Source organism: Apteryx mantelli, chromosome 3, assembly GCF_036417845.1.
Source record: "Apteryx mantelli isolate bAptMan1 chromosome 3, bAptMan1.hap1, whole genome shotgun sequence".
Classification (NCBI taxonomy): domain Eukaryota; kingdom Metazoa; phylum Chordata; class Aves; order Apterygiformes; family Apterygidae; genus Apteryx; species Apteryx mantelli.
The window spans coordinates 138,847,400-138,862,348 of NC_089980.1; the positions used below are offsets into that span (position 1 = coordinate 138,847,400).

At 50.8% G+C, this 14,949-nt stretch overlaps 1 protein-coding gene across 1 annotated transcript; it reads left to right on the plus strand.

The window, feature by feature from the left end:
• The first annotated feature begins 1,231 nt into the window (after window positions 1–1,231).
• Window positions 1,232–13,324, plus strand: CCDC25 (coiled-coil domain containing 25). The gene is made up of 9 exons (XM_067294481.1): window positions 1,232–1,373; window positions 4,429–4,476; window positions 5,366–5,405; window positions 8,286–8,337; window positions 8,870–8,945; window positions 9,558–9,661; window positions 10,836–11,038; window positions 12,152–12,197; window positions 12,960–13,324. Exons 1-9 carry the CDS (start codon window positions 1,349–1,351, stop codon window positions 12,987–12,989), a joined length of 624 nt encoding a protein of 207 aa, XP_067150582.1. The 5' UTR covers window positions 1,232–1,348; the 3' UTR covers window positions 12,990–13,324.
• Window positions 13,325–14,949: the final 1,625 nt, after the last annotated feature.

Genomic DNA, 14,949 nt, shown 5'->3' on the forward strand with positions numbered 1-14,949 from the left:
CCCCGAAGGAGCTGGGAGGTACAAAAGGAGCTGGATGTTGCAGTGATGATGACTCTGCAGCGTTTCTATGGCTGGGGCATACAGAGTGTGCTATGGCGTCTAATTACAACAGATCCTGTCTGTCCTCTCATCTGCTAAAGGGATAAACTTAAATTCCAGCGTTACCCCTACTAAACAGTAATGTAACAGAACAGATCCTACAGCACCTTACTGAACAGCACTGACCGCCCCTGCTGTCACTCAGAAACTGTGCAGAGGCTTGACCCAAAGTCCAAGAAAACTCACTATACTGGGATGTAGGATATAAAGATTATGCCACAAGCCAGTCAAAGTCTACCAGGCTCAGGGAGTGAGTGGGCAGGTTTGTGTACTGGAAACCCACCGTTACTAGACAAAGCCAACACCTCTGCCTCAGGAAGCCCCGGAGCCAGAAGGGTGATGGGTCATCATGACGTACTGCACTTCTTAAACCCTTCCCTCTGCCTCTGCTCTTGGCCATTGCTCCTTCTTTAAAATTTTCCCCTCAGTTAAACGCCTGTAAGGAGGGAAAGGCCAGTGAAAGCCAAGACAGCAGCAGCAGCAAAGATGACAACTGTTCACGAAGCCAGGTGAGGCCTCTTTTTCTCTTGAACGACAATGCATCGTGTTCCCCTTCCGTGAGACAGATCCCTCAGCAATCTTGGTTTCTCTCGGGTTATTTCTGTCCCGTGCCCCCTTTCCCCGCCTGTGCCACCCCTCGGGGAGGGCCACAACACCCTCAGGAGGGCCACGAGGGGTCACTGAGGCTCGGCTCGGGCACAGCAGCTCCGTGGAGGCAGCCCACCGAGGCCCAGACGTCCTCTAACGGTAATTTAAGCACATTCAGGCACAGAAGTTGCCTCTGAGCGCCCGTTTTCCTAGTACCTCAGTGCGGGCACACGCTCCCCCACGCCGACCCGGGGTGGGGGAGGGGAAGGCCGTTCCCCGCATGCGCACAAGGCACAAGGCGGGAGCGCCCTTTCAGAGTTGCGCATGCGCAGCGGTATGCGCCTGCGCTGCCGGGGGAGCGCATGCGCAGCGCACCTTCTGCCATCGCCGCGCAGGCAACGGGGCGCATGCGCAGCGCTCCCGCTGCCTTCACCGCGTGGGGAATTAGCGCGTGCGCATGGAGGGGAAGCGGCCCCGCCGCGTCGTTATGCGCATGCGCGAAGTGCTCGGGCCCCGCCCCCTTCGTTCAGCGCGCATGCGCCCCGCTTCTCTTCCGGTGGGCAGCCCGGCGGTCGCTAGGCGCTGCTGGGAGCGGGGGTGGCGGCAGCCGAGCGGAGCCCCGGGCCGGGCCGGCGGGCTGAGAGGCCCCGACGCCGCCGCCATGGTGTTTTACTTCACCTCCAACGGTGAGAGGCGGGGGCAGAGCGGCTCGAGGCCTTCCCCCACCCGCCGGCGGGGCGCGGGGCCCTGCGGCAACCGGGCCGGGCCGGGCCGGGCCTTGTCCCCCCCCCCCCCCACGCCGGGCCAGGCCTTGTCCCCCCCCCCCCCCCCCCGGCGGTTCCTTAGCCGTCCTTAGCTCCCGCCCGGGAGCGACATGTCCCCTTCCCGGCCTCCCGACCCCGTAGGTCCCGCGTGCAGGGCCCTGAGCACCTCCCTTGCCCTTCCCCGCGCGGGTGTTGGCCCGTAGCTGCCTCTCCGAGAGCCGCTGGGCTGGGGGCGGTGTGAGGGTAAAGGGAAACCGGCCGGTGCTTAAAGTCACATCAGCAAGCGGGGGGGGCCCAGCGCTGAGGGTCCTCTCTGCAGTCACTGATAGCCTGGAGCGGATAGGGGCAGTGGTGGTGAGTGGCCTCTGACGCTGTCAGAGGTTTGAGGGAAGGCGTAATGTGCAGAATGTCTCGTTATTTTTGTCTGAACAGAGACAGATACTCTTTGCTTGCCCATATGGAAAGACTAGCTGCTTCTGAAGCACGTGGAATCTGTGGTTTGGTGCGGTATGGGCTGATATTATGGTGAACAGTGTGGGAATATAATATTCCTTTTTTTTGTTTTGTTTTTTGTACCAGTTCATTTCACCAGTATATAACCTGCTTGGTTAAGTTTGCGTATGATTTTTACACCTAACCCAGTGTATTCACAAGCTGGTACTTTCATAGCATTGTTTTCCTCAGTTCCGGAGGTGGAGTTCTTTAATGAGAAGCGTTTGAATGTCTGGCCACCTCATCTTCCTCAGACAAGGCAAGGCTTGCTGGTCTGGTTGGTGTTTCTTACGTAAACTTGTTCTTGGGGTCAGTTTAGAAACATTCTTCTGATGTGGAAAGAGGAGCCTCTTATACGCTCGCAAGCAGATGTACTGGTGATATGCGCTGAAAATTTAATCTGACCCTGTAACATAAGCAGTTGCTGCTGATAAGCAGGCTGCTAGTGAGAAACTCGGAGACTGCTATGTTTCCTGGCCTTCAAAACATGTTTTTCTGGGGTGGGGGAGGAAAGGGAGCATGGTATAGCGCCTTGCAGGCAAGTGGGATGACGTGGATGGTACTAGAAGCAGACAAGCTGCAGCAGTATAGCAGTTACATGGGCTAAAGATGTAAATGATATCCTTTATATTTAAACGATAGTTCTGCAAAGGGCTTCTGACACAGTTAGTTGGTCAGGTTGCCAGAGGGAGGGCTGTAATAAGAAGGGTATTGCAGTTTGTTTAAAACGTGTTGTACTGTTATCGAAGTGAGTTAAATCGTATGGATTGGAAGTAACGTCCCGCTATATTATTATATTAGTATCTCATTCCTCCATCCTTCAGACAGGATGGGCTTCATTTTCATGAAACCAACTCTGATGCCTCTTTATTTTTGAGCCTCTGGTTTTAGGCTTATGGGTAGTGCCTGTAATCACGATGAACTCACGTTCTCTGGACTTTCCTTCCTATGTGTCAAAGGTGGATTTTTTTCCTACTCTTTAACTCCTAGAGGCATATAACCCTTTTGTATTTTTGAATTTCCATTTCTTATTGCCTCATTACTAAACGTAATTAAAATGGTAAGAGGCTTCTTCTGAGAAGTGTTGTTTGGGCTTCATGCTGCTGATGTTAGATTTTGAATAAAAACGCCCTCAGAAAGGTGTAAGTGCAGTTTGGAATCCAAGTCATTTTGCCACCAGAGTTGCAGCATATAAGTGAATACTGTCTACTATTTTAGTGACTTTGAAAATGTAAGATTAGATCTTATATTTCCAAAGGATACTTTTTTGAGGCAGTTTTGGTCATCTGCATTTTATTTATTTTCTCTTCATCTGTGTAGCTGGGTGATTGCTTTAATTTGTGGATACTATCACTGGCTGACTTTAGAAGCCTCATTCTGACTTCTGCTTGTTCTGCAATAGCGTATGGAAAATGCAGTATATGTTGTGCTACCAGGTTGTTTCAGCCACTGGATGTTACCGTGTGAAACTTTCTGGTGAAAACCTGCGCTCGGAAATCATTCCTGCCAAACGTGCGGATGCTTTTGGTCTTTACAAATAAAAGCTAAATTTTAGCCCAGCAATGAAGTTTGCAGCTATGGCTGGTTGTAGATGTTGTTTAGTCATGCACAGCGTAATTGTTACTCGGGTGTTGTGGAAGCTAGAACATGACATAAACGGGTAGATAGTTTTCTGCTGCCGTGAAGTTGGTATTTTCCTGTTGCCGTATATGGAAGCACTTTTTTATTTGGTTGGTTTTTTCAAGACAGTTGCTCAGTGGTCTCCGTACTCGGACTTCGCTGACTGTAGCACCCTCTGACTGCTTTGTGTCAGTCTTCCAGCCATACTGGCCCGAGGCACTGAAGGGAGAGTTGTTTGGTTTTCCAGAAATGTCTTTACTGCCTTGGGGAATGAGCCCTGAAGAAGAGAGTGACATTGTTCAAAGTGCCCCGAAACAGCACAGCTAGGACTAACAAGTCGGTAACTGATACTTGTGTAGTTTTGACCTTTCAGTTGTCTTGCAGATTTTCATCTTTGTAAGCTCTCCGAGGTAGGTTAGCGTCGTCCTTCTGACGCTTTGCGGAAACTAAGGCCAGGAAAACAAGCTGTTTGCGTAAGGCTGCACGGGGAGCTCGTATCGGGCTGCAAACACAACGTTGGCATTTCTGGCTCACAGACCTGCCTAATTGAGCAGATTGCATCTGTCTGGTTGTATAATCTGAACCACATGGGTGTCCAAGGGTGTTTTGCTCAGAAAGCCATTCCTTACTGGATAATCTCCTGTGGAAAGTGGGTGGCAACACCGCTGATAAAGTCCTCTGAAACACACTGAACAAAGTCTGGAGGAAATGCAAAACAATCTTCCTTTGGCCCCCGGGAGGGAAGCGGGATGGATCAGATGTTTTTCATTCTAATTTCCATGACCAAGACGTGTGTTTGTCAGTACCTCCTTGCACAATTTGTCCAAAACCCCCTTTGATTTGTTTTCCTCTTTCTATCCCTCAGTTGTTCCTTCCGTTTACACCATTTACATGGGAAAAGATAAATACGAAAGTAAGTATATTAATACATGTGAGAAGATGCTTAACAGATTGGGTTTAGATTTGTGGGGTTTTAACATTGTTTGAAAGGATGTCTTTTTATGTGTTGAATTCATATATTGTTTAAAAATACTTCCACCCTTGCAAGTTATTATGACTTACTCCTGTGAAATCCATAGTTTTAACAAGGATAGCTAAAGTTTTATGATCCTCTAAGCAACATAAATACTTCAGATACAAATGATTTAAATTAACTGAAAAATCTGTCTAGAGAAAAACAGTTGCTTTTCAGTTTGTGTCTGATAATCATTTGCAAATGAACTTTCCAATTCCGTGCTTAGTCTGTATTTCTCTGCTCTCCAGTTGTTGTTTATACGCCATCGGTTTTCTCTTCCTGTCCTTTCCCATGAGCTGAAGGTTACGGTTTTGCTGCATCTCCTATTTCCAGATCGGTAGCTGATGTGAAACCAGGATCTCTCACTCTAAGTGAAAAGCGTTAGTATTGCTCTCTTGAAGACCTTCCCTGAAAGAAACTCTGTCTCCGTTAGATAGATACCTGAAGAAACATTTTCACTTCAAACTTTCAAAATAAGGCGATGGAGATGTGTCAGAGAGGGAGAGAGGAAATCGGATGTGTTCAGAGTTTGGGTTTTGACCTCTTGCTTGCCAAAGCCACTGTGTATTTTTGAAGTGGTGGTTCCCAGCATGAGCGCGATGCAGGTGTTTCGGTCTAGTGCAGTCGGCTGCAGTGTTAAGGCCTTATTCTGTTTCTGTGTAACTACTATGCAAGTTCAAAGCTGGTCTCCGGCAGTTGACCTGCTCTCATCAAGGTCCTGACAAGTAATTTGGTTTGTTGTCGATGAGGTCCTTTACCTTGCTCATTGCTGCTTTTATTCTTGCAGACGAAGACCTAATAAAATATGGCTGGCCTGAAGATATCTGGTAGGTACCGGAACGCTCCTCTCTGTGCTCACTTGGGCTTGGAAACAAGTTGCCTCTCCCGAAGCAACCAAGTTGAGCGATTGTATCAACCGTCCTGCTTCCGTGGGTACTGCGGAGTCTCCCTTTCCCAAGGCCTTTTAGTGGTTTAAATGCAATCCCAGGGTTGGAGGTGAGTTGCAGCAGACCCAGGTGCAGGTGTTAGGATCCCAGTTACGCTGAACTCCCTTCCCTACCCCCTCTCTCCCCCCGCCCCACCCTCATTCATCGTAAGAGCCGGCCCCTTTGCGAAGCTCTTGGGGGTTTATCTGTGCGTGGAGCTGTTGGAGTAGCAATAACCGGAATAACTCCGTGCGTGGATGTTTGTGTTTCAGAATACACGCGCTTGCTTGCTGTTGCTCTTAGCGTGTTTGGGAAATGGGCAGAGCTAAACAAGAAGGGCCTCTTGCTATTTGTAGGACAGCATCTCCTGAGTCAAGCAAGTGTAGCAGCTCCTGAACATCTGCCTGTACGGACAAGCGTAACCGGCTAAAACAAAAGGCTGGCGGAGGGCTGAGAGAGTAGAAGCACAAACGTACGAAGACTTAACTGAAATCATGGAGCAGGCAGCACAGGGCCTGGGGATGGAGCCAGAAGTCTTTGAGCAACAGTAAATCCCATGCCTAAAGGGAACTGTCTGTCTCCAAATGCGTTTTCCTGTGTGCATAGCATCACCCTTGTGTGTGCTGTGGATCTGTTGACCTGTCCAGTAAAATAGCCCTTGCTGTCTCGGGTGCTTTGAGTCAGTTAGCAGGAGTAGAGGAGTTTGACTGACGTTTGGGCTCCTGTCAAGCAAAAGCCATGTCTGCTCTAAGCAGGCCCTCTAGAACTGCGTGGTCAGGGTGGCAGAAGGAAGTACTCTGACTTGTGTTAATCAGTTTTGGTTCATAAGATCTCATCAGAAAACAAAAACAGAAAAAAAAGAGCGGGATAGTTCCTGCTGCTGTTAGCAGTAGTTGACGGCATCTGTGCTGACTGAGTTAGTCCAGGCGTTTTCCGGATTGATAAGGTATATGAGATGCTTAGGAAACGGTTAGCTTGCTTCCAGGCGCTCTTCCACAGGCTGGACACGTCACGGTTGCTGCTCTCTCCTTCGCTAACAGTTTTAGACAAGAATCACCCTACGGATTGTGCGCTTGCTCGTTCTTCAAGGTGGCCTTTTCCAGGACGAATTGAGGCGCGTTGGTAGAGGCGGAGCTGTCACCCCTGCTGGTGCCTGCCCCCGTGTCGATTATGCATTAGCTAATACACTGTCTAGGATGTTGTCACCAGTGGGCTAACTGCAAGGGTATATTTCTTCTTTTTTAGCAGAAGATGTTTTACTTCAGTTGAATAACATTTTGTCATAATGATATCAGATTAATTTTTCTGCCTCGTGCTTGTCCTATTACTAGATAGTAATTTAAGTATGTCTTAACTGTTATTTAGGAGTGACCTTGAGACTGGTCCTCAGTTTGCCTGAACCACGGAGGTCTCCCTTCCCCATCTCTCTCATTTTGTAGTTCATGCCAACATCATCCGCGCTGTTTTTTTATGTTGTAGTGCTGTCTCGAGAAAGTACCCTAAATCTTCCTGGGAATTGTTCTCCAAACAGTGTCTAGCACCTTTTAAACTTAACTTTTACTTAACAGGGGTCCAGGTGGAATGGGTGGGGAGGAGTGGAGGCTCAAAAGGTAGAAGTGAGAGTTCGGATGTTGGTGCCGGAGGGTTTTCTGCAGCAGCAGCAGCAGGGAAAACTTTCTATTATGTTAAAAAGAAAATGGTGGAAGGAGAGGTTGGGAGCAGACATGAAATTCCATTCACCTTCCATTGGGAAGGTGACATGAATTCAGTGCCCTTTCCATACTTGAAAGTTAAGTGGGGTTGTAGTGGGTGACATCAGGAAAGTAGAAAGTAGGTGGCCATGGTAAAGACGCCGTGGAGTTAGACAAGGTCTGGAGAAGAGCAGCTAAAATGTTCAAGGAGGTGGAACAGCTGTGCTACAAGGAGAGACTAAAGGGGCCAGCGCTCTTCAGTTTGGAGAGGAGAGGGCTGAGGAGGGAGGTGATCAAGGTGTACAAAACGAAGACAGTGGATGAGGTGAATTGGCGTTTGGCAGTTTGGTGAACCGGTATTCACCAAATCTCCCAATATTGGAGCTGGTACCCACTGAATCTACTAGATCAGCCTAAAAGGAAAACTCTTTACGTACCGAGTCAGGAACTTGTCAGCACAGGAGGTTGTGGAGAGAGTCAACAAGTTCAAAACGACAACAGGCCCGTAAGCAGCAGGATGTTCCCCATGGCATCCCTCATCCAGTGATGGTAGGTGCTGTGGAGCGTGAAGGAAACGGACTGCAGGAGATGGCCAGGCCGACATGTGCTTCCCAAACAGCATTGCCTCTTGCCACTGTCGGAGGCAGAGCACTGGGCTCAATGGACCATTCTATTGACCCAGAAAGAAATTTGGGTTTTTTTCTTTGCCACATGAGCTTGAGACCAGTCATATAAGCGACATAACTAGCAGTGCCGGCTAAAGAGTTCATTAGTTTGCTGTTTCTCTTAAGAATATATAGAAGGACCAAAACACTGCACTTGTAGGCTTATCCTGTGAGTGTTGCCTGCATGTAGTATATCATTTAAAACCTGGGTGGAAAGGTTTATTTTTTTGGTCTCCTCATTAAGATGATGTTCCTTGAAAGATAAGCTCCGACTCCCTTACATGTTTCTAAATACGCGTACCACGAACATGTCTGCAGTTCTGTTTTCCGTGGAGCGGCTGCTACGTCACTTTGTTGGGAAGTCAACTTCTCAGCGCGGATTGCCGCCTGGCATCCTGTATTAAATGTGCTTTTTCGTTCTGTAGGTTTCACGTGGATAAGCTCTCCTCCGCGCACGTGTACCTTCGGTTACACAAGGTAATCCTGCGACACGCTTTAAACGAGTCCTAATTAACCTTCGCCTGCGTACGAATCGCAAGCTCCTGTTCTGCAGTGAGCCCTGTACGCGAGCACCTCCTTGCCCGTGCGAAGCGCTAAAGTCAGTGGGGCTCTCTGAGGACGCAGGTAACTACCAGTGTGGCGAGGCTGAATTTACAGCCTCCGTTCCCAAACCTGGGGAGGAGCGGGAAAAATCACGTGGCCCCGGACCGTAAAGCAAACGATTTCTGGCTCGACACCAGGCGTGTGCCTAGGAATGATCACTGCGCTAAAACGGGGAGAATACCGTTGAGAAAAGCAGGATGCAAGTCACTTTGGTGCTCTGAGCCTCTCCTTGCAAGTGCTGCGGAGACCCTAGTCCTCTAAAGTGTGAAGTATAGGAGATCCTGGGTGTGTTTGCAGAGCGTATAACCTTCTTCGTGGCCATGGCTGGCCTTGGTGCACTCGTCGGTCCCTGAAGCCCCCTCGCACTTGCACAGCAAGCTGCTCACGTTACGTTGCTCTGTCACAGGGGCAGACGGTGGATGACATTCCCAAAGAAGTTTTGATAGACTGTGCCCATCTAGTGAAGGCTAATAGCATTCAAGGTAATACTAATTATTGATACTGGGAGATCTTTACTGCTACTGGGACATCTGTTGGGAGGTAGAAGAGCTGTGTGTAAGGTGCTTGGTGAGTGTATTTGGCCTATGTGGATATGTGGTTTTTGGATCAAGCGTTTGTGAAGTTCCTGCTCTGTTGTTCTCTGTTAAGTCTACGCCTGCTGGTCTTATGGGAAGCAGATGGCGCTTGCAGCTGCTGGGGCTGCCCGCTCTGCTTTCATAAGGAGGGATTTTAAATCTCTTCAATTCCTGGTTGTGCCTCCATGTTGCTGCGCGAGCCAAAGAGGCCTTGCAGTCTCCTCTTGTACGCCGTCTTGGGGCCCCCTTCTATAGCAGTCGCTCTTCTGGCAAAGACGGTCTCCATCTGGAGTTCGTTAACGCTGCTGCAGCGCTCATATTACTGCAGAAAATGATGTAGCGGCATTATCCTGTTTCACTGTAATACGGGAAGGACTCGTCCTTTTTGCTTCTTTCCTGCCTAGTTAGTAATGACTGTGACATGAATCGCTCGGGGTTTCCATTCGCACAGGAGACTTTAGGACGTCTTTCAGCAGGGAGAGAATAGAAATGTTTCCCTTCTTTCCCCCTGCTTCCTAGGTTGCAAGATGAACAACGTCAATGTGGTGTACACGCCGTGGACTAACCTGAAGAAGACTGCGGACATGGACGTGGGGCAGATCGGGTTTCACAGGCAAAAGGATGTAAGTGTTTGCTGCGTGCCGGTGAAGGTGACCTCCCGGCAGACCGTGAGCTTTCCGCTCCTGTAACGTTCCTGTGGTAGGAGCTGCGTAAATCGTCTTCAGCGTTTGCCCTGAAGCAGGGGAATCGTTCACTCCTGAAGGTTGAGAGATGCCCCAGGGGATGTGTTTGGACTTACTGGAAAATAAATCGGAAGTCCGTGGCTTGAGTGTCAGCGCGTATGAGAGCGTAGCCTGTACAGCCTGCGTTTCCAAAGGGCAGCGCTGCGCAGCTGATGGATCTTGGCTAGTGCAGGATGGTGTGAAGTGTTAGTCGATGCTCTCTGCCTGAATTCATCTCTGTTGAAATTATCTGTGAACTTGCTGCAGCTGAAGAAGACCCGCGTATGAGCGGCCGCTTTGGATTCAGCTAACGGGCAGTAGTGCAGTCACGTGTCCGGAAGGGCTCAGGACTTGAACCTGCTGTTCAGAGGAGGGCTGCGCGGGGTCCTCAGGATGTCTGTCGCTGTGTGGGCTTTACTGTCCCCGCTCCACGAGCTGTGTGAGCCCAAGGCTACCTCTACATTTGTTAAACCTGTTGAGAGACGGAGCTTCTTAGCTTTGGTGTAGGGTCAGGCCAACGTACTAAGCTACTCCCAAGCCTGAGCTGGTGTCCCCATGTAGCGTTACGCTTAGATTGGTAGCGATGCAGCTTGGCTGCTCGGAGGGAAGAGGAGGGTCTCTAGAGAGGCGGCTGCTAGATTAAAACAGGTCTGTGCTGGGGCATGACTGGGCCGAAACAACAAAACCCCTTGAGTCTACAGAACAAGCGGCCCGTGAGTTTCTCTTACCAAAATGGTCTACAGAGATCTGCTGTCACCTCTTTAGGAATCAGTAGGGACCAGGGCTTGTCTCCTGGCCTCTGTCGAGACGTGCACTAAGAAACCAAATTAGAAATGCTTACGCACTTGGTAGGGCTTAGGCGTGTTAGACATGTGCTTACGGGTGTCGGGAGCGGGTCTCGCTCTGCCGTTACGCAACCTGCTGGACAGGCTGAGGTGGCAGGGATTTTTCTTAGCATCTGTTTTTGTGGGTTTCAGTCATGTGTAAAGTGGAAATAGGGTGTTTTCTTTCCATAGCGAAAGTGCCAAAATAAAAGTATTTTTTTATAAGGATCATAGTTCTTTGCACTCCAAAGGTGAAAATGCTGACAGTGGAGAAAAAGGTGAATGAGATATTGAACCGGCTAGAGAAGACGAAAGTGGAGCGCTTCCCGGACCTGGCTGCTGAGAAGGAAGCCAGGGACAGAGAGGAAAGGAACGAGAAAAAAGCCCAGATCCAAGAGATGAAGCGGAAGGAAAAGGAAGAGATGAAGAAGAAGAAAGAGCTGGAAGAATTGAGGTGAGTAATAAATCGCCGTGCCAACTTCTAACGTCTGCAGTTTTCATCAGCGCTGGGGAGAGTCATGGGTCAGCAGTTGCTGTTTAATAGTCGGCCTAATGCTATTCAGTACTCGGCTGACCTCCTCGCACGGAGATGTCTGCACGGCCTAGTGATTTCCTTTGTCTTTACAATGAATGTGTTTTCCCAATTCCTCCTAAAATAAACCCGGATATTAAGCCATTGTTAAAAGAAAGAACCGTTTCTTTTCGCACTTGTCCCTAACTTGGGTGAGATTTGGCGCGATGCTTAACTCTTTCCGTCTGTGGGACGGAAGCAACCTCTGACGGCTTTGCGTGAGACTTGGAAAGCGCCGAGCGTTAGGTGGAGTTCCTCAGCTTCATGTTGCACCAGGATGCGAACTAAAACGCGTATGAATCCTCAGTTTTCCATAAGCAATCGCATAGTGCTTTAAACACAGAAAGAGGAAATGTTTTGAAATGTGTTGACCTTTCTGTCATCTGACGACGAAACATGCAGCAGCATGTGTGGGTTTATTCTTCAGCGCTGGCTGCCCTTGTGCAGAACTGCATGTACCAGCTGACTGGCCCCAAAAGCTTGCTTTTAAGCATGTGAAATTATTTTATTGTAGCAAGTCATGTTTATCTGTAAATGATCATGAGACTGGAATTTGAAAAACTCTTAGGGTTTCCTGAGTGATTCAACACATGTAAAGGTCAGAAAGAGGAGGACTTAAGCAAGCTGAACTTAAGAGAAGTTACCAGCAGATACATCTGTGTTACAGAATAAGGGGTCTGCTTTCCTGCTTAACCTTTTCCCGGAGCTGCTTCTTGGCCGTCCCCCCAAAGTAAAAGGTTTTCTACCTCCTGGGATTATCTAGTTGGTAGTTTCCAAAGAAAACTGTGGAGAATGAGTGTGCTGCATACGTCTGGGCTTTCTCCAGTCAAAGAGCACGGGCCAATATTGGTCTAGCCTGTCTGAATTTAGAAAGGCAAAATGCTTTTCTGGTCCTGTTTTATCAAAATCCCATTACTTGCTCCTGTTTTATCAAAATGCTCCTCTGTTGGTGGCTTCTAAAATTTGTAATGCAAGATAATGCAATTTCCCTTTCAGGAGCTACTCGTCGTTGATGAAGGCTGAGAACATGTCCTCCAATCAGGTAAGCTCTGGCTGGTGCCCACAGAAACCTTTTGGAGATGGATGAAATCCAGCGCAGGACTGCGGTCGAACAGCTCCCAGCCTCGCAGCCTGTTTTTAGCGACTCCTGCATGACACAGCACATCTCCTTTGCCCCTTTGCGTTCAAGGACGTCGCCGCTCTCCTCTGCTTTCGGAGACGATCCTGTTGCTTGTGTGTTGTCCGGCTGGAGTCTCTGCCGCTTGTGCCGCGCGTGCTAAGTTCTCCCACCTAAGTGAAAGAACGGTTAGAGCTTTAGGTGGACTTCCCTGCGCTTGTGAACTGCTTGGGCAAAATTTGACTTGTCTTGTGAGCAGAGAAGGTCCCCCTAAAGGCAGAGATGAGCTGCAGATGCCGTGCCGTTGCTTCAAGGGAGGGGAAAAATGCACGCTTTTAACAAGAAATAAGCTGGAGGTGCGAGGACACCAGTTGAAGGAGAGATGGATGCAGGTGCTGGGGGGTAGAAGAGACAGCTTGAAGGGATACGTTGGTTAGAGCAAGCAGTTGTCAGCCTGGGAAGGGAGCAGTATGCCGTGGCTGCGATCCCAAAGTAGAAAAGGAAAGACCTGGAGGCAAACCAGAGAGGAACGTGAGCAAGCAGGAGGGAGAAGAGGAGGTGGATTGCATGAGAGCTGGGGGCTGAAGTTGGGAAGAGGTCCTGAGGTACGCGGGGCGTTTGCACTTCGCCTGAGGTCTGGCCGTTTTAATGCGCACAGTGATCCTGATCTGTCTGTTTTTCCCGCAGGATGGCAACGATTCAGATGACTTCATGTAAATAAGGTCTCTCTCCTTTCTCAACCTTGAGGGGATTTGAGATGTCTTAATGTCTGACCATCGATAAGAATGCCAAAAAAAATAGCAAACTCTGACTTCATTTCTTCAGAAGCCGGTTGGTTCTACTGGCGGTCTGACCAGCTCGGTGCCATGGACAACTTCTGAACAGAGAAGATCTACATGCCCTCACATACAGCGCTCTTTCAGGGACACGGGTGGAAGAAAAAAGAATTGAATTTCAGTTCTACAAAGACAGTGATATTTATTACGGGAAAGGTGTCGGTCTAGCTTTTAATCCAATGAGATTTAAAAAAAGAAAAAGAAAGAAAAAACAAATTGTGCTGTCTCATTGCTGTCCTGGCAGCAGAGTGACTCCGAAAGCGTTGCCATTAACGTTGCGTCACCGGTTTGTACGCGAGCCCCAAAGCGCCGCTGCTGACTGCGGGACTCCTCTCTTTGTGCTGGCGATTGCCCGCAAAGCCGCAGGGTCCCTGTAAAATTGGGGTGCCCGATCCCTGGCGAGCTGCCGGCTGCTTTGCAGACCTCCCCAGCCCCCCTGGGGGCAGATCCAGCAGCTCGTAGCTGCTCTCACGGTCTGTAGCTCCGTACGCAGCGAAGGCTGAGCTTGGCTGATGTCGCAGCCCAGCTGAGCTGAGCCCGATGAGCGCGGGCTGCGACGTGCACCCCAGCGTAAGATGAGAATAGTCCCCACATTGCGTTGTGTTTTTTTTTTTAATTGCGTTTGATTTCTGGGCTGTTCCTTGGAAACCCTTTCTGGAGAGGGACGCTTGCGAGGAAGAGCCGAGTTTTGCCCAGCAGCTAAGCGCCTTCGGCTCAAAGCTCCTGCCTGAGCGCTCTGAGGTTTTGTGGCGAAGTCTGTACGTACGAAACGCTCGTGGTACCTAGTGCAGCACCTGTGTGTATATATGTCGCAATTAAATCCATACCACGCTGCTAGAACGTGCTTTTAAGATAGATTCACCCACTGCGTCGACGCGTGAAAATGAGCGGAGCCGGAAGCGGCTGCGGGAAGCTGGTGGAGCCGCTGGGAGCCTGCGGAGCGCGGCCGCGGCGAGGAGCAGCGGGGCAAGGCTGCGAGCGGCAGCTGCTTTTCTCCCCTCCGGCTTCCTGCCCTTGCACATCTTCCCCCCCCTCGGAAACCCGGGGGTGGCGGATCAGCCCCCGCTTGCTGGGCTCGGCACCGGCGCCAGCCCTTGCTCCGGACCTGAAGGGTCCTTTGCCGCGAGGAGGAGGAGGAGGATGGTGGTGGATGGGCTCTGGGGGCTTGGCAGGGGGGGACCTGCTGCCCCCCCAGGGCTGGTCCGGAGCTGCTTCCCGGCTCCGGCCCGGCAGCCGCTAGATGGAAGCAAAGAATAAGGATGGCTGGGAGCCCCAGCAGCCCCCCAGCTGCCTCCAGGCCCCCCGGTTCCTCTCCGGAGGACGTGACCGAGGCCGGGGGGACGTGGGGACTCCCGGCCACGGGGGATGTGGGCTCGTGGGGGGGGACGTCAGACTCGAGTCTCCGAGCCCACCGCGGCCGGGGAAACCGAGGCACAGCACGGCGTGGTCCCCCCTGTCCCCATCCCTGCTGCATGCCGGCAGAGGCAGGCAAGGGGCCCAGGAGTCCGGGCAGGAGGTGACGCTCGGGGCACGGGCACGGTGCCGAAGGGCGGCCACCTCCTCCTCCTCCTCCTCCTTCCCGCCGCAGTCAATGGGCCCTTTCACGGGGCGCAGGGCGTCTGCTGAGGCCTCCGCGCTCGTCACACGCAAGCCCAGCGCCGCCCCGGCCGGCCGGGTCCTGCGGCTGCTGCCTGTTGTGCTTGGCTCCGGCGCCCGCCGAGGCCCTCGCAGGCCGGCGGGACCCCCCCCCGTCCCCCCACGCACATGTCCAGCCAGGCAGGTCGGTTGGAACAGTTTAATCTGCCCAAATCCCGGGAATCCTGCCAGCTCGGGCCCCTGGC